We start from the raw sequence: 25,112 nt of genomic DNA on the forward strand, positions 1-25,112 counted from the left end.
TTTAGTATACACGTCCTTTGTTTCTCTTATTTTAATCATTTTTTAAAAAGTTACAAATAATCATACATAACAAAATTCATGAGCACTGTGAAACGATTACATGCTACAGAAATGCTGAATTTTTTTCCATCCCCAACCAATCCTTAAAATATCCACTGTCCGAACCAAAAGGGCATAATATATGACAGCGGAAGGCCATTCGAAACAATCGTCAGGCATGTGGTTTGTTACTTTTCACACATGATCTGGAAGTCTGTCAAAATGATCCAGATCAATTAATTATTTAGGGCACAACACGCCAAAAACTCGTTTACTAGGACTTTCAGGAAGGTTAATGGAGCAGAAAATATGTCTTCATACAAGGTAGAATTACAATTTCTCCGGCTCAGAATGTCCCTCGAGCAGTTGACTAGCATCACGTCGCAACATATCGACATATTCCTGCACAAATCATGAAGAAAAAACTTATTAGAATAAGCAATTTGCATATTAAGGCAGTGCAACAAACAACTTTTCCAGCCCGCAGAGGAAAGTTAACATAAAGGACTACACACATACCCTTGCAAGACTCTCATTGCTGCATAACTCATCCAGAAGATCATTAGAAGCACTTCCACTGCCAGATAGCTGGACAGCATTTTCAGCTACCGCACGGAAAACATCTGTGGGGCGTCTCAGGTGCTCAATCCTTTCGGCCAGTGGTTCAAGCTCATGCTGGAGAAGATAACGATGAAGTCACATTATAACAGCATTTCAGCTTAGAAAATAAATCATTAATATTGCTGAGGAAAATAAATCATTTTGGTGGAAGTAATGCAATTCAATACTCATACAAATACATGCCATGCATGAAACACAGGGTTAAAATATGCCAGCCAGGTTATGACCAACTCATGAGCCAAGCAAAAATTTTCATTCCCCATGTATACACGCCTAAATTTGAGTTAATTATCCAAACAAGACTCTAAGGAAGTTAATGATTTAGTTGATGAGTTCTGTACTACAACTCTTGCTACATCAACATTTCAAAATCCTAGAGATGTAGAATACTAAAACAAATAGATGAATTTTATTATCTTCATTTAATGATAATTTCCATTTTCTCATTTATGAAGTATTGATTAAGAAAACATAAAAGGAGGTTTTTTTACAGGGGCCACACGGACTTGCCTGTAACTTATGGCCATAACTCTCATAATTGGGTTACCCAGCTGCCAAAGCTATTTTAACAGTTCCATCTTTCAAAAATAGTGTACAAACATAAATCACCATATTCCACACAAATATATAGCTAAGTTTCATTTTGCTACAAAACCCCACAAATAAGAAGGCTATAGACAGGAATTACAGTTGAAAGATTCATGAAATAAAATAATCTGAGCAAGAAAGTATTTTTGGAAGTAAACACAACAAAAGAACATAAGAATTATAATGTATGAAAAGTGTAGTAAAGCAGGAAGACTTTCAAATATTATGGACATAATGAAATCAAAAAGAGGAAGACAAAGAATAAGCAAATAGTGCCCAAATTTTTTTCACCATAATTCCCCTATTTTGCAGCTTTGTTGTGGATGACAAAAATTATTTTAACAAGTTGTCTGCAGCCAAAAATCCTTTTTAGGGATGTTGGAAGGGACAACTTGGATCCAAGATAGAATTAGAATTACCATCATCCAGACGAATGAGCCCCACAATAGCAAAAAGTCAACTACTAAGTCATGATGTGAGCACAAATCATAGAACAAATCCAAAGATGTGTCAATTTGTCACAAAGATCCAACATGTTAATGATACTTCATGCATTCTCATTTTAAATTTCTATCAAAGAGGAAACTAAAACCTCACCCCATAAATGAAAAAAAAATGTAATATATATTACAGCCTCCAGTAAACCAATACTAATGGAAGAGGACTTTCATCTAGAGCCAAAATAAAATTTATGGTTTTTAACAGCTCACAAATTACTAAACATGGAAGTACAGAAATATAGCCAAAGTCTTTCTGTTAGCAATGGATACAAACCTGTAAACTTCCATATTCAGAAAATTCATCTTGGTGGGGTGCACGGAGTTCTGTTTCTTCAGCAGGGAATATTGAGGGAGGATTTGCCCCACCAAGGGCTTGAGATACAATGGGCATCATCTGTTGAAACATCCTTGAAAAGTCAATACCACCACCACCCTGCCCTCCTCCCATTCCAGCAAACATATTCCCCACATCCTGACTGCCAACATGTTGGACAATTTGATTGACCGTGTTCATCATCTGTGGGCTTTGCGTGAACTGCTGCAACATATTCCTCAAGCCATCAGGTGAGTCAACTCCGGTTTGCTGTGAAACTCCTTCCAACAAACCATTCAGAGCAGGACTATGTAAAACTTGAGACATTAAACCAGCCACATCGATTGGGCGATCACTGGAGGGCAAGGGCAGCTGGGATGGCCCATTCGCATTTCTTGAATTTACAGCAGATCCATGACTTGCAAGACTTTGCAATATATGTTGACTGCCTGTTCTGGTTTGCTGATTTTGATTGACAGAAGAACTAGTTGATCCATCATCAGAACCTTTACTTCCTGGAGGTTGAAGTCTAGTCCGCCTCTGTTTTAGCATTCAAATTAATGAAGGGTAGTCAAGAATATAATTATGCAATGTGACAAAGAACACAAGATCAGAGGTATAGGATACCAAATCATGACCACCAAGGGTCTGTGCTAAGGCACAAATGTGCTGATGCTTACAATAAACTGCTGACAATGGATTAAAATACTATATTACCTGAAAGATTTGGGGCCAGTTACATCAATCATTAAAAGATAAAAATTACCTTTTCATCCCTAAAAAGTTGAAAAGGTTGATCAGTTTAGTCCTCTTTACATCAATTTAATCCTTGAGAAGGACTTGATTGATCAACATTTTCATTATTCAGGGACTAACGTGTTCTGGTGTTTTATATTTCTGGAGAGCGGCACAGGGTGGCCAGCCAAAAAAATACTATAGCAAAGTAGTGGGATAACCACTATTATGAAATCTTATTACTTTTTTATATGAAGTTTCGATAAAAGGAAGCTGTGGCGAAAAAAAAGTTTTAAGCGAGCGGCACTATCACACTTTAATTCCCTACTATTCCAGCCATGAAAGCATCCACAACAGCAGCAACAAACCCTGTTGCAGCTACAACAAACCCTGTTGCGGCCAGGGGTTTCTCCCACCGCTATAGTGGCACTATAGTGTGCTATTTAAAACCCTGATGTGAGTCATGTGACTGTCGTTAAATGTTTCAGGGACTAAAATAGTATTTAATGCAGTAATAATGTGCAAAATTACACAACACGCTCCATGCAGTTCAAATACCATTCCGAGTTCCAATATCAAAGCAAAGAAATCTATTTGCACAGCATGGTACGTCAATTGAGAAATTCAGGCTTCTTATTCACAAAATCATACCAATAAGCAGCTTACCTTGCGCTCTAAACCACTCACACCCAATCCTAGTGGAGCAGCTTTGACAGGTTCAGTCACATCTTGTTCTTTTTCTGGTCCTATTATTGTTTCTCCACTAGAACAACTTTGTAAATCTTGGTTGGAAGAACTTGAAACAAATTTGTCAACCAAAACATCTCTCTCATCATTACTTGAGGTTTGGACGGCCTCAGTTTGGAGCTGATGGTGATCGAGGTAGATATCAGTCAACTAAAAACAACACATGTAGGAGATTGAAGTATCATTAGGTACATGCAAAATTATTACCTTCTGTATTTCACTTTCAGAAGTAGAGCCAACCGAGGATGCACTGGCAGCAGCACCAATGCCATTTATCTCCATGGTATCTCGTTCATTTCCTGTAACAGGTCCTGATTCAGATCCAGAAGACAAGCCCCTGCTGTTTGATTCCATTTGACCTGAATGGATGCAAAAAAGTGTTTCGGAATTCAATACTAATATATCAAAGACTACATATAATGAAACAATAAAAAGGTAATCACCTGATGGAACTGTGTTATCTCCTTGCATATTACCAACAACATTTCTAAGGCGAGAATTGATTTCAGCTAAAACAGACGACAACGAAGCAGAATCAGAAGGTGGCTGTGAAGTAGAAACACCGAACCCAGTTTGTGTGCTACTAGACACTCCAATGCCAGGAGGGTGTGATGGGATAGTTGCTGAAACCCTAACCGGTAATACCCGTGTTGAACCTGAATCACCAGAGCCAGGCTCATTACGGTGTTCACTTCTCGTCCCTTCTCCATTATTTGGCCTAGAACCAATTGCTGAAACAATTGGTGCAAGAGAGGTGCCTGATAGGGAACAAAATTAATAGACATTGAATATTTCGTAGGTTCAAGTACAATTAGTTATGTTTACCAGCATGTATATGAATGTTCACGTTCCTAGGAGCATTTCCAATACCAATGGTGCCTAAAGTTGCAGAAGTTGAGGAGGGAACTGGACCACCAAAGAGGGAGCTTGTCTGAAGTGGAAAAGGCTGAAAATAGCACAAATCAGAATCAGAAATAGCAAACATAAGCACACATGATAGGAACAAGGTTCAATGATGTGGTCATCAAATATGCTGTCAGATTTCAGTGAACTTGAACTGATATGAGTACACACAATTACCACACTTAGTGAACCACAACTGGATTGACCAAACACATGATATGATATAAATTCAGATAACTGAAATCCTGAAATGGACAATTAGTTAGAATTTACGACGATTCAAAAGAGAGAAGGTCCATGCCTCCATTGTAACAAGTGTGTTCAGTAATCTGAACTTGTTTTCGCCCCCATGGTATCATGAGCTTTTGATCCTCATCTCTCTCCCTCAAAGATTCCTATCTTCTTTGCACCTTCTGCCCGACTACACCACTCGTCTTCCTTCATGGCTGAAGAACAACCACAGTCCTCTGCAACAACCCCGCCCCACTTCTATGCTGCACAAGAAAAACCCTCCTCATCCCCTTCCCTCACTTTCTCGCACACTATCTCTGAAAAGCTTGACACCAAGAACTACCTTCTTTGGTGTCAACAAGTTGAACCAGTCATCAAAGGCCACCGTCTCCACCACTTCTTGGTCAATCCCCAAATCCCTCCAAAATTCCTTTCAATTTCTGACAGAGATGCCAATCGTATCTCCGAGGCATATCTTGCGTGGGAACAGCAAGATCAATTACTCCTCTCTTGGCTCCAATCATCCATGTCCAAAGAAATGCTCACACGCGTCATAGGATGTAAATCTTCCTTCCAAATCTGGGACAAGATTCATGCGTATTTTCATGCCCACACCAATGCCAAAGCCCGTCAATTGCGTGGTGACCTTCGTAGCACAACTCTTGAAAACCGTTCCATCTCTGACTATCTCCTTCGTATCCAAACCCTTGTTGATGCCCTCACTGCTATTGGCAACCCTGTTTCTTCCAAAGAACATCTTGATATTGTTCTTGAGGGGCTTCCAGAAGAATATGAATCCACTGTTTCCCTCATCAGCAGCCGTTTTGATGAATTGACCATAGAAGAAGTTGAAATCCTTCTTCTTGCCCATGAATCCCGCCTTGAAAAATTCAAGAAAAAGAACCTTCTCACTGTCAATCTACTTGAAACCCCCTCGAGCTCGAATTCTTCCCCTTTGCCACCGCAAGCCAATCTCACCCATCAAGACACTCAGCTTCCCTCCTCTTCTGGCGGTGGCAGATCTGGTGGGCGGTATGGTCGTGGTGGTCGACCCAACAATCGGTACGGTTGTGGGCGTGGCAGGTTTGCTGGCTTTCAATGCCAAGTCTGCCATCGATATGGCCACATTGCTTCTTCTTGCTATTACAGGTTTGATAGCACCTTTGTCCCAACCCTACCCTTTGATAATACCTTCTCCGCTGCTAACTCCACTGCCAACCCTACCCTTGGGTACAATCCCTCTTCCTTTCCCTCACACCACATGCGCCCCACTGGTTCTTCAAACGGCCTTTTAGGTTCCCGCCCGCTCAACCCCAACTCTTCTCAGGCATATCTTGTCTCCAATGGCGCCCATCAAGCCCAGGCTTCGCCCATGGCTTTGACTGCACTTTCCCCTAGTTCCCATTTGTGGTATCCCGACTCCGGAGCATCTAATCATGTCACCAACATGTCCCACAACATTCAACAACTCACTCCCTTCGAAGGCCCCGATCAGATTATCATTGGCAATGGCCACGGTCTTCCTATAAACTCCTCAGGTGTAACTGCGTTCCCTTCTCCTTTAAAACCTCACATCTCCCTTACTCTCAATAATCTTCTTTATGTTCCCAATATCACAAAAAATCTTATCAGTGTGAGCCAATTCTGCAAAGATAATTCTGTTTTCTTTGAATTTCACTCAACCTGCTGTTTGGTTAAATCACAGGACACTAAAGACACTCTCCTCATGGGAGTTGTTGGCCCTGATGGCCTGTACCAGTTTCCCTCACTACTTCAGCCAAGACAACAACCAGCAATCACGCCTTCTGCTAATACAGCCTCTTGTCATTCTGTTCCCTATGTCACTTGGCATTCTAGACTGGGACATCCTCATAATGATGTAATAAAATCTGTGTTCAGACTTTGTAATTTCCCTATCATCAATAAAACAGCTTCTGATTTTTGTACTCCTTGTTGTCTTGGCAAATCTCACAAATTACCTTCAAATTCTTCTAAAACTGTTTACCATACACCGTTTGAATTAATATATAGTGACCTATGGGGCCCTGCACCTATCACATCTGATAATGGTTATCAATACTATGTTACTTTTGTTGATGCGCACACTCGATTCACTTGGATTTTTCTTCTTAAACGTAAAGCTCACACACTTGATGTTTTTAAGCAATTTCATGCTATGATTCAAAATAATTTCAGCTACCCATTAAAGTGATTCAAACTGATTGGGGAGGAGAATTTCGTTCATTCACCTCCTATTTAGCCCAAAATGGCATTCAACATCGACTCATTTGTCCTCACACTCATCACCAAAATGGTGTTGTGGAACGCAAACACCGTCACATTGTTGAATTAGGTCTCACAATGTTGGCTCAAGCTCACCTCCCTATGCAGTTTTGGGACCATGCATTCCTAACCAGTGTCTACCTTATTAACAGACTACCATCATCTTCCATTCAGAATGATGTTCCATTCAGAAAACTATTTCATCAATTACCTGACTATAATTTTCTCAGAATTTTTGGCTGCTCTTGTTTTCCTCACCTTCGGCCCTACAACAAGAATAAACTTCAATTTCGCTCCCAAGAGTGTGTGTTCTTGGGGTACTCGACTTCTCATAAAGGATACAAATGCCTTGCCCCAACTGGCAGAATTTTTATCTCCAAAGATGTCATTTTCTGTGAAACCCGCTTTCCTTATCCGAGTTTATTCCCTGCCCCTGCCACCAACCCACTCCCTCCTTCAATTCCTGTTCCTCTTGTAATAACCAATCCACAGCCTCCTATGCACACTGATCCTTCTACACTCAGCTCTCCACCTATATCACCTATAACTCAGAACTCCACTTTCCCATCCGTCCCTATCACCACCTCATCTGCCTTGGCCTTTCCTATTCTCCCAACTTCATCAACCTCATCATCCACTCATAACCCAACTCCAATTACTAACATTCACCCCATGACTACCAGGGCCAAAGCTGGCATTGTAAAACCCCGCCTTCAACCCACTCTCCTACTCACCCACATTGAACCCAAAAATACCAAACAAGCTTTGGCCAGTGATACCTGGCTTGCTGCTATGAAGCAGGAATATAATGCCCTTCTAAACAATGGTACTTGGACTCTTGTGTCTCTTCCTCCAAACAAAACAGCCATTGGCTGTAAGTGGGTGTTTCGTATTAAAGAAAATTCGGATGGTACTGTCAATAAGTATAAGGCACGCCTTGTTGCAAAAGGCTTCCATCAACAGTTTGGGTCCGACTATAATGAAACCTTCTCACCTGTTGTCAAACCTGTCACCATCCGCCTCATTCTCACCCTAGCCCTAACCCATCACTGGTCAATTCAACAATTGGATGTCAACAACGCCTTCCTAAATGGCAACCTTCAAGAAGAGGTCTATATGTCCCAACCTCCAGGCTTTGAGTCTTCGGACAAAACTCTAGTCTGCAAACTTCATAAGGCAATCTATGGTCTAAAACAAGCACCCCGTGCTTGGTTTGATAAACTTAAAACTACCTTGTTTCAACTCAATTTTCAGATCAGCAAGTGTGATCCTTCTCTATTTGTCTACTCTCATGACAATAATGTAATCTACATTCTTGTCTATGTAGATGACATTATTATCACTGGAAATAACTCCTCCACACTTCAGAACATTATTGCTCAACTCAACTCTGCCTTTTCCCTCAAAGATCTTGGTCGCCTAGATTTTTTTCTTGGCATTGAAGTCAAGTCTAACACTGATGGCTCACTCACCTTAACTCAAAGCAAATACATTCGTGACCTCCTCAATCGTACCAACATGGAGAACTCCAATCCTATTTCTTCACCCATGGTCAGTGGGTGTAAACTCTCTAGAACAGGTTCCGAGAAATTCCTTGATGTGACCTTATACAGATCTGTTGTTGGTGCTTTGCAATATGCCACTATCACTCGCCCTGAAATTAGCTTCTCTGTCAACAAAGTTTGTCAATTCATGTCTAACCCCCTTGAACAACACTGGTCAGCTGTCAAACGCATTCTTAGGTACTTAAAAGGCACTATGTTCCTGGGGTTACATCTGCAACCAGCTCCTTCTAACTCTCCTTTGTCAATCCGTGCATACTGTGATGCTGATTGGGCCTCAGACCCTGATGACAGACGATCTACCTCTGGTGCCTCTATATTTGTTGGCCCCAATCTCATTTCTTGGTGGTCTAAGAAGCAAACGGTTGTTGCTCGCTCCAGTGCTGAAGCTGAATACCGAAGCCTTGCTCTTGCCACTGCTGAAGTTCTATGGATTCAAACTTTACTCTCTGAACTCCATGTCTCTCATCACACTCCTGTTGTTTATTGTGATAACATGAGCACGGTTGCCCTTGCCCACAATCCTGTCCTTCATGCTCGGACCAAGCATATGGAGCTAGATCTTTTCTTTGTTCGTGAAAAAGTTGCTGCTAATTCTCTTCATGTGGTTCATGTCCCAGCCATTGATCAATATGCAGACATTCTTACTAAAGCTCTATCTCCCTCTCGGTTTTGTGAGCTTCGGACCAAGCTCAAGTTGGTTGACTCTTCGCCTCAACCCACTTGATCTTGCGGGGGGATATTGGAGCATATCTTTACTCGTATTAGATATGTTATTGTATAGGGCTACTCTTTCAGTTAGTTATGTTCTGTATTTCTGTTTTTACCTTTTACCTGTTTAACAGGTTCTGTTTTTCTGTTTTTTATTTTTTACTTGTTCAACAGGTCATTGTTTCAATAGTCTTCCTTGAAGCTATTGAAACATATAAATAGGACAATTGTATTCTGATTTGTTACCTAAGAAATACAATTCAAATCTTTCTATCAATTCTGCTCTCTCTCTCTCTCTGTGTTTTCTTCCTCTTCTGTTTTCTCTGATACCATGTTAGAATAGTGGATTAAGCCTAACTCAACCCTACAAAACCGGCTTGTAAGGTGAGGGTTGCTTTCCACTTATATACTATTCAATTGCCTAATCTCTAGTCGATGTGGGACGTGGGTTTTTCCCAATACATCCCCTCACGTCCAGCACTATTGAGCTTGGTACGTGGATAAATGGTGGGTTGGCGGGACTTGGATTTTTCTCAATACACCCCTCATGCCTGTGAGGCATGCATCAATGGTGGGTGACCCATTTTTAAAGTGGATCTAAATGGCTCTGATACCATATTAGAATTATGTCAATTCTGGAAAACAGAAAACAGAAGAGGAAGAAAACACAGAGAGAGAGAGCAGAATTGATAGAAAGATTTGAATTGTATTTCTTAGGTAACAAATCAGAATACAATTGTCCTATTTATATGTTTCAATAGCTTCAAGGAAGACTATTGAAACAATGACCTGTTGAACAAGTAAAAAATAAAAAACAGAAAAACAGAACCTGTTAAACAGGTAAAAGGTAAAAACAGAAATACAGAACATAACTAACTGAAAGAGTAGCCCTATACAATAACATATCTAATACGAGTAAAGATATACTCCAATACTGATCAATCAAACTAGGTTGCTAAATTAGAGCCTTTTGATTAGGTTTGTCAGAAAATGCAAAGTACTGGAGGAACCATGAATAAACTATTATGCCCATGGCCCACATAATATTATGCTTTGTTAGAGCATTAATATAAAAACTATTCAATCTTCGAACAGCTTAAGCTTTTGGGATTGGATGGTTCATGACATAGTATCAAAACCTTTATCAAGTGGTCTAGCGTTTGATACTTGCAATAATTAAAATGTTGAATTTCAGCACAAGGTAGGTGAACTTGTGCATTATCCGTGCTTCAAGCACAAACAAAAGGCTCTTGCATGAAGGGGGGTTGAAATGTAATATGAAAACCTTTCACGTGTCTTCATCTAATATTTAGGCTTTTGACATTAGAGAATTAATATTTGCTCCATATGCCCATACACAATCGCAACCTCGCCACCAGCTCTGTACTTGTTGAGTGTCTTATATGCTTAGATAATAAATAATTTATTTTGTTATGCATGCTGATACAGTCACTTGTTAATATGGAGTTTCTAGTGTTTGAATGATTCTAAAATTACTTTTTCTTAGGATGGGCAGTCTCCTATAGCTGCTATTTCTTAGGATGGACAATGTAGAGCAATTATTTCTGTAAGCATATTAACTAGTTTGCAGTAAAGAAAGAATTAATGATACACTGGAATTTTCAAACAATTCTTGAGCACTCTATTCTTGGATATCACTGAGTTCTATATAAAGAGCATTGAGCCCAAATTTTACCAACAAAATAGGACACAAGGGAAATCAGAAATCTGGCAATTTACAACCAAACTTAACTGTTCAAGGTTGAATAACCATGTTAAGATAATTCTGTTTAGATATACTAGTTTATCTTCTCCTAAGTCATCCTTAGTCAGTTTTATCTAAATCCCTAAACTTTAGGGATTGATTATATTTTATGCCTATTTATTTTATTGTACTCATTCAGATTCATAATAAGAAATTATTCATATTCAAGTTGGTACCAGAGCACTCTGGTCCAGGAACCCTAATCCAGCAGCCAACATCTAGGGTTTCTAGGGTTTTTGAGTTTTGTCCGCGGTTGCCGGAGTTGACACCGCCTGCACACTCAGAGGTCGCCGATCGGCCTCCCCGTCGCGTGCGGCCGTCAGCCGTCGTCTCACGCGCGGTTATTGTTGAAGAAGCTCGCCGGCGCGTGGGCTTCACGCGCCACCCTCCCAGCCTCCGTTTGCGACGCGGTTCACTCCGTTGGACTCGCCGGCCCTCCCTCTTCCCGTTTTGACCCTTTTCAGGTTGTGGGTCACACTCTAGGTGGTCTGTTGGTGGTCGTTTGGTTGCGGCCTCGGAGTTTCATGGTCGTTTGGTTGCTGCCTCGAAGTTCCGGGGTTGTTTGGTTGCTGTCTCGGAGTTCCGTGGCTGTTTGGTTGCTGTCTCGGGGTTCCGTGGTGGTTTGGTTGCTACCTCGGGGTTCCGTGGTGGTTTGGTTGCTACCTCGGAGTTCCGTGGTTGATTGGGTGCTACCTCGGAGTTTCGTGACTGATTGTTTGCTGTTTTTCTTCTTTTATCTTCATGGCAGAGATTCCTAAGGAGAATCCAAAAATTGAATCTTCCAAAAGGGGGCTGGTCTCCTTTGCCTTATTTGGATTGGTCCACTGTGGTTGAAATGTGGTTTTTAGGTCAGGGTCTCTATGATCATCTTACTAAAAGGGCGTCCGAAATTGATAAAGAGGTGAGAGATGAATGGCAACGAGCAGATTATCAACTTGTATCTCTATTGTGGCAGTCCATTGAGCCTAAATTAATGGTGCATTTTCGTCCGTACAAGACATGCTATGATATTTGGAAGAAGGCTCGAAATGTCTATGCCAATGATATCCAAAGAATATACGAGTCTGTTCATAGTCTGGCAACTCTTCGTATGGTTGATAATGATTTGCCAACGTATTTGAATCGTGCTCAATCCACTATTGATGAGCTCAAGCTAATGTTGGTTAGTGATGATCCTCAACAAATATTAAACAAACTTGATAATATGTTTATGGTGTTTATCCTTCAAGGACTCCACAAAGATTACGGATCTATTCGAGATCAAATCTTAACAAATCCTGTCATTCCTACAGTAGAAGAACTCATAGATCGACTGATTCGGGTCCCTTCACCAGAGGCAGATCCTCACACAGAATCTGAGTCCTCTGCTTTTATCTCTAGTACAGCTCACCGTGGAAGTCGAGGGCGTGGTCGAGGTCGTGGTCGTGGTAAAGGGGGTAGAGGAAACCTCCATTGTACCTACTGTCAGAGAGATGGACATACACGAGACAGGTGTTATTCCTTGCATGGCTTTCCGAGCAAGACAGCTAATGTGGTTCAATCTCCAACTTTAGCTCCAGAGCTCAAGATTGAACCGGAGGGCAATCATCCAATCACATTATCTACCGATAATTACCAAGAGTATCTTCAATTGAAGGCAACTAAACAGGCCTCCTCTTCCATCACTGTTGCTCATACTGGTAATTCTACAGTTTGTCTCTCATTCTACTTCTATTGGACCTTGGGTTTTGGACTCCGGTGCTTCTGATCACCTAACTGGTAATGTCTCCCTTTTCCCTAACCTATCATCACCTAAAACTCCACACCATATCACTCTTGCAGATGGGTCAAAAGTTCAAGCCACTGGTATTGGCCAAATATCACCTCTCCCATCACTACCATTAAAATCTGTTTTACTAGTTCCTGGATGTCCCTTTAATTTGATTTCTATAAGTAAGTTGACTCGGTCACTAAACTGTGTCATAACCTTCACTTCTGATTCTTTCTTGATACAAGACCGGAGTACGAGACAGACGATTGGAGCCGAATCTGAATCACATGGTCTCTACTACCTTCAGCCTTCTACCCCAACCATATGTGCATCTATTGAGTCTCCTGGTTTAATTCATCGTCGCCTAGGTCATCCAAGCTTGAATAAATTAAAGAAAATGGTACCTCATCTCTCACGGTTGGTGTCCTTAGAGTGTGAGTCGTGTCAATTAGGGAAGCATGTTAGAGCTTCTTTTCCTAATAGTATTAATAGTCGAGCTATGTCTCCTTTTGATGTTATTCATTCTGATGTTAGGGGTCCTAGTCGCATTCCTTCTCTTTTAGGACATAGGTATTACGTCACCTTTATTGATGATTTTTCTAGATGTACTTGGATATTTTTAATGAAAAATCGTTCTGAGTTATTCAATATTTTCCTAAGTTTCTATTCGGAGATCAAAACTCAATTTGGCAAAGTAATTCGGATTTTACGAAGTGATAATGCTAAAGAATATTTTTCAGATTGCTTCAAATCATTTATGGCTTCCCATGGCATTCTACATCAATCTAGTTGCCCTCATACACCTCAACAAAATGGTGTAGCTGAGCGAAAACATAGACATATTGTGGACACTGCTCGTACTCTTTTATTGAATGCCAATGCATCCCCAAAGTTGTGGGGCGATGCTGTCCTCACGGGTATTTAATAAATCAAATGCCATCGTCTTTCTTGAATGATCAAGTACCTCATTCCCTATTATACCCATTGGCTCCTCCTTATTCTGTTCATCCTCGTGTCTTTGGCTGTACTTGTTTTGTCCATGATCTATTCTCAGGAAGTGCTAAGTTGTCTGCTCAGGCCATCAAATGTGTGTTCTTAGGATACTCCCGTGTCCAAAAGGGGTACCGTTGTTACTCTCCTGCTACGCATCGATTTTACACCAATGCAGATGTCACTTTCTTTGAAGATACACCATATTTTATTGCCACAGATGTCTCTCCGGTTGACTCAGATCTCCTCTCTCAGGTATTGCCTATTCCTCATTTTGATCATAGTGTGTCTCCTACCACACCTGCTACTTTAGAGGCACCAGATCCTCCTGCACTAGCAGAGTCTGATCATCCTCTACACCGATTTGGGATAACCTATGAGCGTCGATCACATATTGTTGTTCCTCCCAATGATTCTTCAATTGAGCCATGTGATTCTACTCCTGCTTCAGTCTCCTCACCTACTCCGGCCCCACCTACCTCAGTTGACTTGCCCATTGCTCTTCGTAAAGGTAGTCGTTCTACTTGTAATCCTCATCCTATTTATAACTTTCTTTCATATCATCGTTTGTCTCCTACCTATTATGCTTTTGTCTCTGCTATTTCCTCTATTACCATTCCCAAGACAGTACAGGAGACCTTAACCCATCCAGGATGGCGACAAGCAATGATTGATGAGATGACAGCTTTAGACTCCAACCACACTTGGGTACTTGTCCCACCTCCGCCTGAAAAATCTATTGTTGGATGTCGGTGAGTATTTAATGTTAAAGTGGGCCCTGATGGACAGGTGGATAGATTGAAAGCTCGTCTTGTGGCTAAGGGATACACGCAAGTATATGGTTTGGATTACAGCGACACCTTCTCTCCAGTTGCGAAGATGGCCTCAGTTCGTCTCTTCTTAGCTATGGCTGCTATGAGGCATTGGCCTTTGTTTCAATTAGACATCAAAAATGCCTTCTTACATGGTGATTTGGAGGAGGAGATTTATATGGATCAACCTCCTGGGTTTGTTGCTCAAGGAGGGTCTGGTCTTGTATGTAAATTGCAAAAGTCCTTGTATGGCCTCAAACAATCACCTCGTGCTTGGTTTGGTCAGTTTAGCAAAGTTATACAAGAATTTAGAATGATCCGCTGCGAGATAGACCACTCTGTCTTCTTTAAACACTCATCGACACATAGATTTATCTATCTTGTTGTTTATGTGGATGATATTGTGATTACAGGTGATGATCAGGAGGGCATCAAGGCTCTGAAGCAACACTTATTTGAACACTTTAACACTAAGGATTTAGGTCCCCTACGTTATTTTCTCGGGACTGAGGTTGCTCAGTCAAAGTCCGGTATTGCTATTTCTCAGAGAAAATATGCCCTTGATATTCTAGAAGAGACCGGACTTACAGATTGTAAGCCAGTTGACACTCCCATGGATCCTAATGTGAAGCTTATGACTAATCAGGGGGAGCCTTATTCTGACCCAGGGAGATATCGGAGATTAGTGGGAAAATTGAATTATCACACCATGACCAGACCTGATATATTCTTTCCTGTCAGTGTTGTAAGTCAGTTTCTTAACTCTCCCTATGAGAGTCATTGGCTTGCAGTTGTTCGAATCCTTAGATACATCAAAAGATCACCAGGAAAAGGACTTGTTTACAATGATAGAGGACATACAAACATTGTTGGATATTCAGATGCAGATTGGGCAGGTGATGCAAGTGATAGGCGGTCAACATCAGGCTATTGTGTCTTCATGGGTGGTAATCTTGTCTCATGTAAGAGTAAAAAGCAAAGTGTTGTTGCATGATCAAGTACACCACATGTGAGCTCTTGTGGCTAAAATTCTTAATTCAAGAGTTGCAGTTTTGCAAGGTTGGTCGTATGGAACTAGTTTGTGATAACCAGTCAGCTTTATACCTCTCCTCTAATCCAGTTTTTCATGAGAGAACAAAGCATATAGAGGTTGACTGCCATTTCATCAGAGAAAAGATTCTCTCCGGTATCATCAAGACCTCCTCAGTTTGCTCTAAGGATCAACTTGTAGATATCTTTACTAAATCTTTACGAGGTCCTAGGATAACATATATATGTAACAAGCTAGATGCATATGATATATATGATCCAGCTTGAGGGGGAGTGTTAAGATAATTCTGTTTAGATATACTAGTTTATCTTCTCCTAAGTCATCCTTAGTCAGTTTTATCTAAATTCCTAAACTTTAGGGATTGATTATATTTTATGCCTATTTATTTTATTGTACTCATTCAGATTCATAATAAGAAATTATTCATATTCAAGTAACCAGATCAAGGGATTGCCACTTGGACCATAACAGTTAGGGGTCCATAGAATTTTACTTGTTCCAAACAGCAAGGGACTGGGAAGAGACTAGAGAGCAAAGATTTTGGGTTGAATCCTACATTCTTTACACCAGGGAGGAAGAGAAAAAACGGTATAGGGAAAAAAATGGAATCACTCTGACAAACCATCTCATGCATCTTGGAATAAAAAGCAAAAACAACTAGTTAATGAAACTCGTCAGCCAAATTAAAAAATAAAAAAAACATTTAATTTATATATTCAAAGATTAGTTTTTTAAGCACCGATATGCAGACTCCAAGTTCACTTTATTTAATACATTTTATAACTCATAATTGAGTAAATACTCATTTTAGTTCCCCAAAGATACTTGTGACATCAATTTGGTCATAAAGTTGACATCAATTTAGTGTGTTTGGATACGATTTGGTGATCCAAATCCTCTCTTAAATTCACATTGACATGTTGAAATGAACGTGAAAATGGGAAACCAAACAGGCTCTTAATCCTTCAACCGCAGAAAGTGACATCAAAACCATCCTTCTATATAGACACCATCAGAACAACATTAATTGGTTGACAGTGTAAAAGAGTTCACACTGACTATGTATCAAAATTAAAGTCTTTATATATGTGTTCAACATAAAATATATTTTCCCATATGAAGGGTTGAAAGCAGCTATGAACTGTCTCTCTTTAAATCTTCAATCCTTTATCAACAATCAATTTGATGTTAAACCATGCTAGTAATGTATAATTTACAGTTTCCAGTTCTGAAATATCAACAATTAGTTTATTGAATGTCAATCAACTTGATCAAAATCAGCTAATGCTTAAATAATTAAACTAGGCATGTGACACCACCATTAATGAAAAGTTAAAACAGAATGGATCAAAATAGCTGACAAACCTGCACCATGATAGGATTTGGCCCCGATGGAGAAATGTAAACTGCTGGTCCAGCATTAACAACAGATTCTGCCTGAAATTTGGAGATCATGAATGATACGTTGTTACAATAAGGTAAACCAAATGACCTAAGAATGACAACATACAGAAGACTGTCCCATTCGCAGTGTCAACATTGTTCGGCCAAGTTCAAGAAGAAGTGCACCCAAATGCTGCATAGCAAGTCCTATTTGCATCGACTCTGACTGTATTTGACCCCTTGTACGTAGATCAGCAGAAGTTCCTTCTCTTTCCAAGTGCCCTGCAATATGCTAGAGTCGCAAATTACAAGTAAAACATAATCAGATAAGATAAAGGAGGAACATAGTAAGGCTTGAACAAATCCTACAGTGCAATATGTACTTCATCATGATAACAATATTTCTGTGGTAAACAGAAGTAACTTTAGAATCAGTATCTGTTAGGGATTTTTGAATTATTTCATCTACTTATATGGTCAATGATGGATAGTAAGATATCAGAAGACTTGAGGTTTTATAACAAGCAAGTATGCAATAAACACATCTCTCAAGTACCAAGTTATCTTCAAGTTCAGTCTGAAATGGATTTGACTAGGTATCCAATACATGTTAAAAAGGTTAATTGACACTGCAGAATAGGACGTGTTTGGGCATCCCTAAATAAATCAGCTGACACAATGGATAAAATGGCATGTCTTATCACAGTCCACCAAAACCAAACCCTGCTAAGATTACTAAATATCCCAACATCAAAGTAAAGGCTTTTTAGTTAGATTTAAAAAGTGTATTGCAGATAAAGGCACTAGATAGGAAGATTCCCAATTATTTTTCAGTCCACATAAATAAAATAATTTCACCATCGGCCTCAGAAATGAGCATACTCATTGTCAGTCATTTTAATGACACTTAATTTCCTCCAAACACAAAAACTCAGCACATATTTTTTTTTAAATCTATAATGTACAAGTCTTATACTTCCAATAAATACCCTATAGTTGCAGATAGTAGAAAATTCTTTATATCATTATCATTATGGGGAAAAATGAATATTAGTAAATGGGATGTGTTAATTACAGATAGTGCAGCAACAGCTTGACCACCAAGCAACTGTTCTGCACGATGCAAAACAGAGCTTAATGCTTCAAGTGTCGGCAACCCTTGTGCATTAGAAGGCAATTCCACTCGCTGATCCACAGGGTTAGCTGATGAAAGATTTGGCTCATAACCTGCATAAGCAAATATAAATATTTCAATATGCTTTCAGAATAAAATAAAAGGGCAACAATATCAAAATCATCACCATTTTGTGTTAGTGTCTGTTCCATGCGATTCATAAACTCAGACAGTGTATTCAATGAATGAGGAATTGGCTGAAATATAGGGGAAAGAAAGTTATTACATTAAATTTCCAAAAATAAAAATTAAGCAGAAATGCAAAAGTGAGACTATGTTCCTACTGCATTGAGAGAAGGAAGGGGTATGGCTCCTGCTGCCACAGGAATCTGAACAACATGAGACACAGATTGGAATGTAGGACCAGGAAACGTCTGTCCAGATGGTGTCTGATTTCCTGCTAGGTTCTGATTTCCAGCATGCATTCCTTCAGTTTCATTCCCTGGGAGAGCCTGACCATAGATTGGGTTCCAGTTTAGAAACACACCCACCTAGTTTAAGGGATATATATATATATATATATATATATATATATATATATATATATATATATATATATTGTGGGCCACATGTAGCAAAGCAATATTTACTAACTTGGCTACATCAGTACAAGTCTGTACTGTGTCAATTCTATTAAAAAAATAAACTTATTATAGAGGGTTTAACCATGCCATGTTAGTATTGTGAGGAAAAATAAATATCTATTCATTGACCAAAAAAAGGAAAATGATGATTCCAAAATTAAGATAAATAATCATACATAAGGTACTTGAGATTTGTCACTATTAGGATAATTGATAAAAAAAGTTGTTTGCTAAGAAACACAAGCCACCTGAAATAGATACCACAACATTTGATTGTTTCATGATCAAAGAAGATCAAATTGAAAAAGGCATGTAAAGGGAACCTACACAAAAATAACTATGCAATGTTTCAAGGAGAATTCAAATAAGGAGAAATCTAAATCAAATGGCTGTGAAACTAATTCAGTCATTCATGGTTAAGAAAAACTATGTGCAAACAAATACAATAGCCAAGTAAATCACAAAAATGATAGAAAATATAACAATACATGCTCATATATTCAAGCAAAAGTGGTACTAACTGAGGAAGTTTGTATGGCATTAGGACCACTAATTGTGCTCTGGCCACCATTTCCAATAGAATTTAAAACATGCCCAATAACCTGAAAACAAAATACAGCAATACATAATGTTTCTCAGGCAATATCAAAGCAAACCATTATTGCCAAGACCTACTTGACAACTGAATAGAATAGAATGCATGAATATGAACTACTTAAGATAAATGCAAAGAACACAGTAACGAACCCGAGTGAGGTCGTGAACAATGCCTTCACCTTGTTCCCCCACATTAAATGTTCCAAGAACAACACTATGTGAAATTTGCCCAACACGATTACGAGGAGCTCCTGAGCCTATATCATTTCCTTCCCAATAATAAAATTTATCATTAGCATAATACAGTACTATAATAGATGTTTGATGATATTATTAAAAAAAAAAAAAAGGCTTAAAGCCTCAAGAGAGAAAATATAAAAAGGACCATTATTGCAGCCTTAAGATATACCTCGGTTCCCACTCGTACCGGTTGTTGGCTCACCAGAACTCGGACCAGAAGCCTGTGACTGTGACTGATTCGGTTGTCTTTCAACTAAATGCAACGTATGCCCATTTTCAACATCTTAAATTGTTAAGGATTAGGTTATAAAATAAATAGATGAGTACCACAGTTTGATTTCAAACACTAACTCATTTCACCATTTATGAAAAAAACTGCTTCAGGCTACAGCATTTCCTTCTGGCAAGCAACCCCAGTTTTTTAAATGCTAAACAAAGAAGGGTGTTGAATAAAGAGAAGACACTGAACATAAATAATGCATCTCACTCGCAAGATAAAACAAATTATCTTATAACTAAGAAAAATCCGGGCCTACTAAGCATGAAGCTAATGGGAAAAAAAGTAAAATTTGAAGAATATATATAACGCATGGGAAAAAAAGTAAAATTTGAAGAATATATATAACGCATTTTACTCGCAGGATAAAAAAAATTATCTTAAAACTAAGAAAAATCTGGGCCCACTAAGCATGAAGCTGATGACAAAAAAAAAATTACAATTTGAAGGATACGATACTCAGAAAGAACGTGCTCATCCTTTAAGACTTTTCCTCTAAATATCAGTCGTTGCTGGCTAACCGGAACACCAATTTCATTTGCAATTTTCTCTTTGAACAATGAAACAGGCATCTGAAATGATTTTTAAGACCGGTTTTAGGGTTATACCCTAACCTACAGATATTTACCTACGAATAGGCCTCGAAAAACATGAGAATGACAGCAATAGAGATTATAGGATTTATAGCTCACATTTTTGTCCACTTGAAAACTGAAGATGCGGGAATCTAGAGTCTTGATATTGAGTTGAACAGTTGAATCTGAACATTCTGCCGAAATATTTCCACTACTCGACCCTTCATTGGAGCACTGATCCGCCATGCTGTTGGTTCAGCTGCAAAGTCTTGGACCAAGACAGAACTTTCGCAGACAATAATATACCAAAGTAGCTGCAGCACAATAGAAATGTAGGGCCATATTAATCATCCAAAGTAACTCATGGTGGCATCAGAAGAAAATCTAAAGCATAACTTCCAAAGCATATAGCAATATATTATATACAGTATTCTACTTCGACCATAAGCACGACCATGCCGTAAAAATCACACAAGAACACACTATGCCTGTATGGCCAGGGATGCAACACATCTAACGTATCGGTGTGCAAAAGATTTGCAATGAAAAACCCGGTAAATCCTCATATTCATTCATTAAATTATAAAATCCAGTAAATAACAAGTTATCTTTGCAATGCATATATAAAATGTGATTATACTATGCATCCCTTTATTTATCCAAACGACTTGTAAAGAATCTCAGTTTCATTGAACATATCAATTAGGTTTTCGGGAACTAACAGAAGATTTTGATGATAAATTTATCCGAACATAAAAACATTTAGCAACTATCACAATAATGCGGCCTGATACAACATGCAATCAAGACACATATACAATGTTTATATCCAATAAAAACGCAACTGGGCTATGTTTATATCCGACAAAAATACGCGCAACCCGACACAAACAAAATTAATTTGAGATTCGTAAAAGCAATTAAGTCTATAAAAGCCTGAAAGATTGGTAAAATTTTGATACCGGAAAACAGCAATCAAATATCAAAACGAATTTGAAACATGAATCGGAAGATTTTGAGGTATCTTTAAAATAAAAGAAAAAGTAGGATCCATAATTACATTACGAATAGTATATAAAAGTGCGATTCAAGGTTGAGAAATAATTCAGCACATGGAACTACCTACGTTAAGTAGAGGAAGTTGGTGCGCTAGTGGCAAGAAAAGGAAAGAAGTAAAAGAAAAAGAAAAGGAAAAAGAAATGAAAGAGGTGGCAAGATCTGCGTGTGGAAGATTGCAGAGAGCTTTTGGCGAAAAAGAAAAGAGCAAAGAGATTGGGAGAAGAAATTGGTCACCGTGAGAGGAGATGAATTTTATGCTGTGAAATGATGTTTCGAGAAGGGGAGGATGCTACTGCCAGTTAATCTACGCATAAACACATGCCTTCGTTCCAAAGTTTTCATTTCTCGTCGTACGACACCAAATAGGGGCAGCAAGTCGTCTACCGGTCCTTCTGGACTGGTCCTCACACCTTCCCAGCCCATTCCGGCCCAGTTGCCCACACCCTTTCATTTAAAGTCCAAAACTTATAAACAATTAAATAAAAAAAATATAATTAAATATATGGCTTAAATATAATTTTTGTTCCCGTAAATTTTTACTTTTTCACTTTTAGTCTCGGCTATTTTATTATAATCTTTTATTTTGTTTCAAAAATAGTCATTATTCTTATGTGGTAAATTTTAAAAAAATAGAATGTATAATACACAACACACACATGCACACATTAATTTTACCAATCTTTTATGCTTTTATATATATCTAATTGCTATACAAATCTCAAATTAATTTTGTTTTTTTGTCGAGTTTCTGTTATTTTTATTGGATATAAACATAATCACAATTACATGTCTTTATCGGATATAAACATTGTACATGTGTCTTGATTGCATGTGGTATCAAGTCACATTATTGGATATAAAATCATTTTTCATTTATGCCAACTTAAAAATGGAAACATATATATCAAGTTAGGTTTTAATAAACCTAATCTTCACCTTCATTTAAAAAAATCGTTAGTATCTAACACACACACTTATTTATTTATTTATATATAGAGAGGAATCTATTTATTTCATGAGTAAGTTTACTTAAACTTATTCTGTTCAATAACTCATGCTCTATAACAAATCTCAACGATCCAACCGTTGAATTTAAAGTTCTTAATGCATAAATCAAATATGCATATTTTTAAAAATTTTGAATATCATTTGATACTTCATTTCATTAATTAATTCAAATTAACTAATGATATGCTTTTATGATTATTTGTTAATTTGAATTAATAAAATTAAATATAAAATAATTTTTAAAATTTTTAAAAATTTACAAATTTGATTTGTGCATTAAAAACCTTAAATTCAATTGTTAGATCGTTAAAATTTGATATAGAGCATGAATTATTGAACAGAGTAAGTCTAGGCAAACTTACTCATGAAACAAACGGATCCCTCCTTTCATATATATATATATATATATATATATATATATATATATATATATATATATATATATATATATATGTATGTATGTATGTATGTACGAAGAAGGAGAAATGAAAAAGAAATAGTAAAATCTATTAAAAATTGAAATGTTATATTTACTTCTTTATTTATTTTGATCTATATAAATAATTTCTTTAAAAAATGTTATTATAATATGTACTATCCGTACCGCCACGCAGAGCTCGGCATCGCAGCGGAGAATGACCTCGGACGCGCGTTGCACGGCGTCAGCTCGGCACTTAAATAGATCATAACCGATCTTAGGGGATCTCACTCCAGATGAGATCCGTTATCTAATCATATCATATCTTATCTTAGGCCCAAGGCCCAACGCAACCCTAACTCACACTAAGGTACGTGCATTACTTATACGAGACTCATACTCATACAAACACTAACTTTAGCATCGGAGTTTCTTTTGCAGGTACCACCCCCATCTTGGAACACCAACGTACCAGCGAAGGAGGCTCACCAATCTTACTCGGCAGATCATCTCTATAGTAGATTTCCGGTAAGAACATTTGGCGCCCACCGTGGGGCCGATCAAGACGACTCTTATCGGCCACGCTTATGGTATTCACTAGAAACCATAATAGACGCGCAACAGACGACGCATATCACTCAACTACCATGGACACCGAAGCCACATTGAGGAGACTGATCGACCAGGTCGAACAGATGCGGCAAAAACACGATGCCGATCTGCGAAACATGCGTGCCCAGCACGAAATCGACCTAGCAGCAATGCGGACCGCCAATGAAGCTGACCTAGCGGCGCTACGCGCTGAAAACGAGCGGATTCGCGCCCAGCTCCCTCGATGCCCCTAGGATCATCCTCCTGAAGCAAGCAACTTCCACGAGGGAGACAAGCATTCGGTCTCTCAGTCCTGGACTGCAACTAGGGCACCGACTCCACGACCTGCCACGCATCAGTCTCATGTTCCGACGAACAAGTCGGCCCATGAAGTCAGCAAAGCCCCATCTCATGTCATAGGGGGTCAAGCAACCTTCCGCCGTCATCCCTTTGTGGATGGTATCATGGAGACACCACTCCCTCAGGGGTGGAAGCCTCTCCACCTCGATCGCTATGACGACACAACGGACCTCGATGAGCACATCGACCTGTATACGACACAGGTGAACCTCTACACTAACAATGATGCTATTTTATGTAGGATCTTTCCGACCTCGCTCAAGGGGGCCGCACTCAACTGGTACACCCAGCTTCCCGCTGAGTCGATCGACAGCTTCAGCACTCTGGTCAAGCGGTTCACAGCGCAGTACGCAACGAGCCGACCTCACCACATCACCTCTGCCGCCCTGGCCAGTCTCAGACAGAACGACGACGAGCCACTCCGGGCATTCATGGAGCGATTTGCCACAATCTCGATCAAGATCAGAAATCTGAATCCCGAAGTCGCCCTACATGCCATGCTCATGGCACTCAAGCCCGGGCCATTCGTCGATAGCCTATGCCGCGAGGCTCCTCGCGACATGGACGAGCTCCGCGCCCGTGCTGCGGGCTACATTCAGATGGAGGACCACTCCGCATTCCCTGACCAGGTTCGTGGAAAGGGTCCAATGAAGCCGGAACAGGGTCACAAGGACAAGGTCAAAGTCAACAACGACAGCCAGTTCAAGAACTCGGCTAGAACAAACAGAGGGGGGATATATGACTTCTATACTCCCCTGAACACGCCCAGGGTGCATATCCTGGAGGAGGCCAGTAACAACAATCTGCTCACCCTCCCACCGCCAAGGCACACACCCAACAGCGCCGACAAATCTAAGCATTGTTGATACCATAGGAATCACGGTCACACCACCGAGGAGTGTCGCTTACTTCGGGACCGTATTGAAGAACTCATCCAGGCAGGCCACCTCGGCCAATATGTCCAGCGATAGCAGGGTCACCGAGGAGGCTATGGCGGACAAGGACGGGGCAGAGGCCGCGGTTCAGGGGCTCGCACGGACCAACCCTCTGGTTCACAACAAAATGTCGGCGGAGCAGTGTAAGCCGAGATAAGCCAAGAGACAGGATCAGCTCCCCTACGGGGAGTTATCAATACAATTGCAGGTGGTTTTGCAGGAGGAGGTGCCACCAGCTCGGCCCAGAAGAGACACCTGCGCAATATCAACAGTGTCCACTCCGCCACCTCGGCGTCGCATCGGAACTCAC

General features: G+C 39.6%; 1 protein-coding gene across 4 annotated transcripts; it reads right to left on the bottom strand.

The window, feature by feature from the left end:
- LOC109800079 (Ubiquitin-like superfamily protein) lies at window positions 1–21,906 on the bottom strand. 4 transcript variants are annotated; one of them, XM_083063466.1, is made up of 18 exons: window positions 21,725–21,906; window positions 20,549–20,745; window positions 20,311–20,428; window positions 19,749–19,862; window positions 19,490–19,596; window positions 19,264–19,344; window positions 18,443–18,610; window positions 18,286–18,355; window positions 18,060–18,211; window positions 17,112–17,276; window positions 16,967–17,038; window positions 4,369–4,489; window positions 3,987–4,301; window positions 3,751–3,902; window positions 3,463–3,663; window positions 2,023–2,601; window positions 559–714; window positions 1–441 (listed from the first exon to the last, which is right to left on the bottom strand). In XM_083063466.1, exons 2-18 carry the CDS (start codon window positions 20,675–20,677, stop codon window positions 370–372), a joined length of 2,772 nt encoding a protein of 923 aa, XP_082919592.1. In that variant the 5' UTR covers window positions 20,678–20,745; window positions 21,725–21,906; the 3' UTR covers window positions 1–369. The 4 variants fall into 4 exon arrangements, with proteins under 4 accessions (XP_082919592.1, XP_020216353.1, XP_020216355.1 ...); XM_020360764.3 differs by having other exon boundaries at window positions 19,490–19,608; window positions 21,725–21,905; XM_020360766.3 differs by having other exon boundaries at window positions 19,490–19,608; window positions 21,558–21,905.
- Window positions 21,907–25,112: the final 3,206 nt, after the last annotated feature.

This window comes from Cajanus cajan, chromosome 9 (genome assembly GCF_000230855.2).
Source record: "Cajanus cajan strain Asha chromosome 9, NIPB_CcT2T_4, whole genome shotgun sequence".
NCBI classification, from domain to species: Eukaryota; Viridiplantae; Streptophyta; class Magnoliopsida; order Fabales; family Fabaceae; genus Cajanus; species Cajanus cajan.

Bases quoted from the DNA above. Each gene is read 5' to 3' on its own strand.
- LOC109800079 (XM_020360764.3), bottom strand. From the start codon at position 20,677: ATGGCGGATCAGTGCTCCAATGAAGGGTCGAGTAGTGGAAATATTTCG. The intron at 19,863-20,310 runs GTATCCTTCAAA...TAACAATTTAAG, and splicing joins GCACGTTCTTTCTGAGTATC to ATGTTGAAAATGGGCATACG. The intron at 18,212-18,285 runs GTGATGATTTTG...TTGCTTATGCAG, and splicing joins ACAGACACTAACACAAAATG to GTTATGAGCCAAATCTTTCA.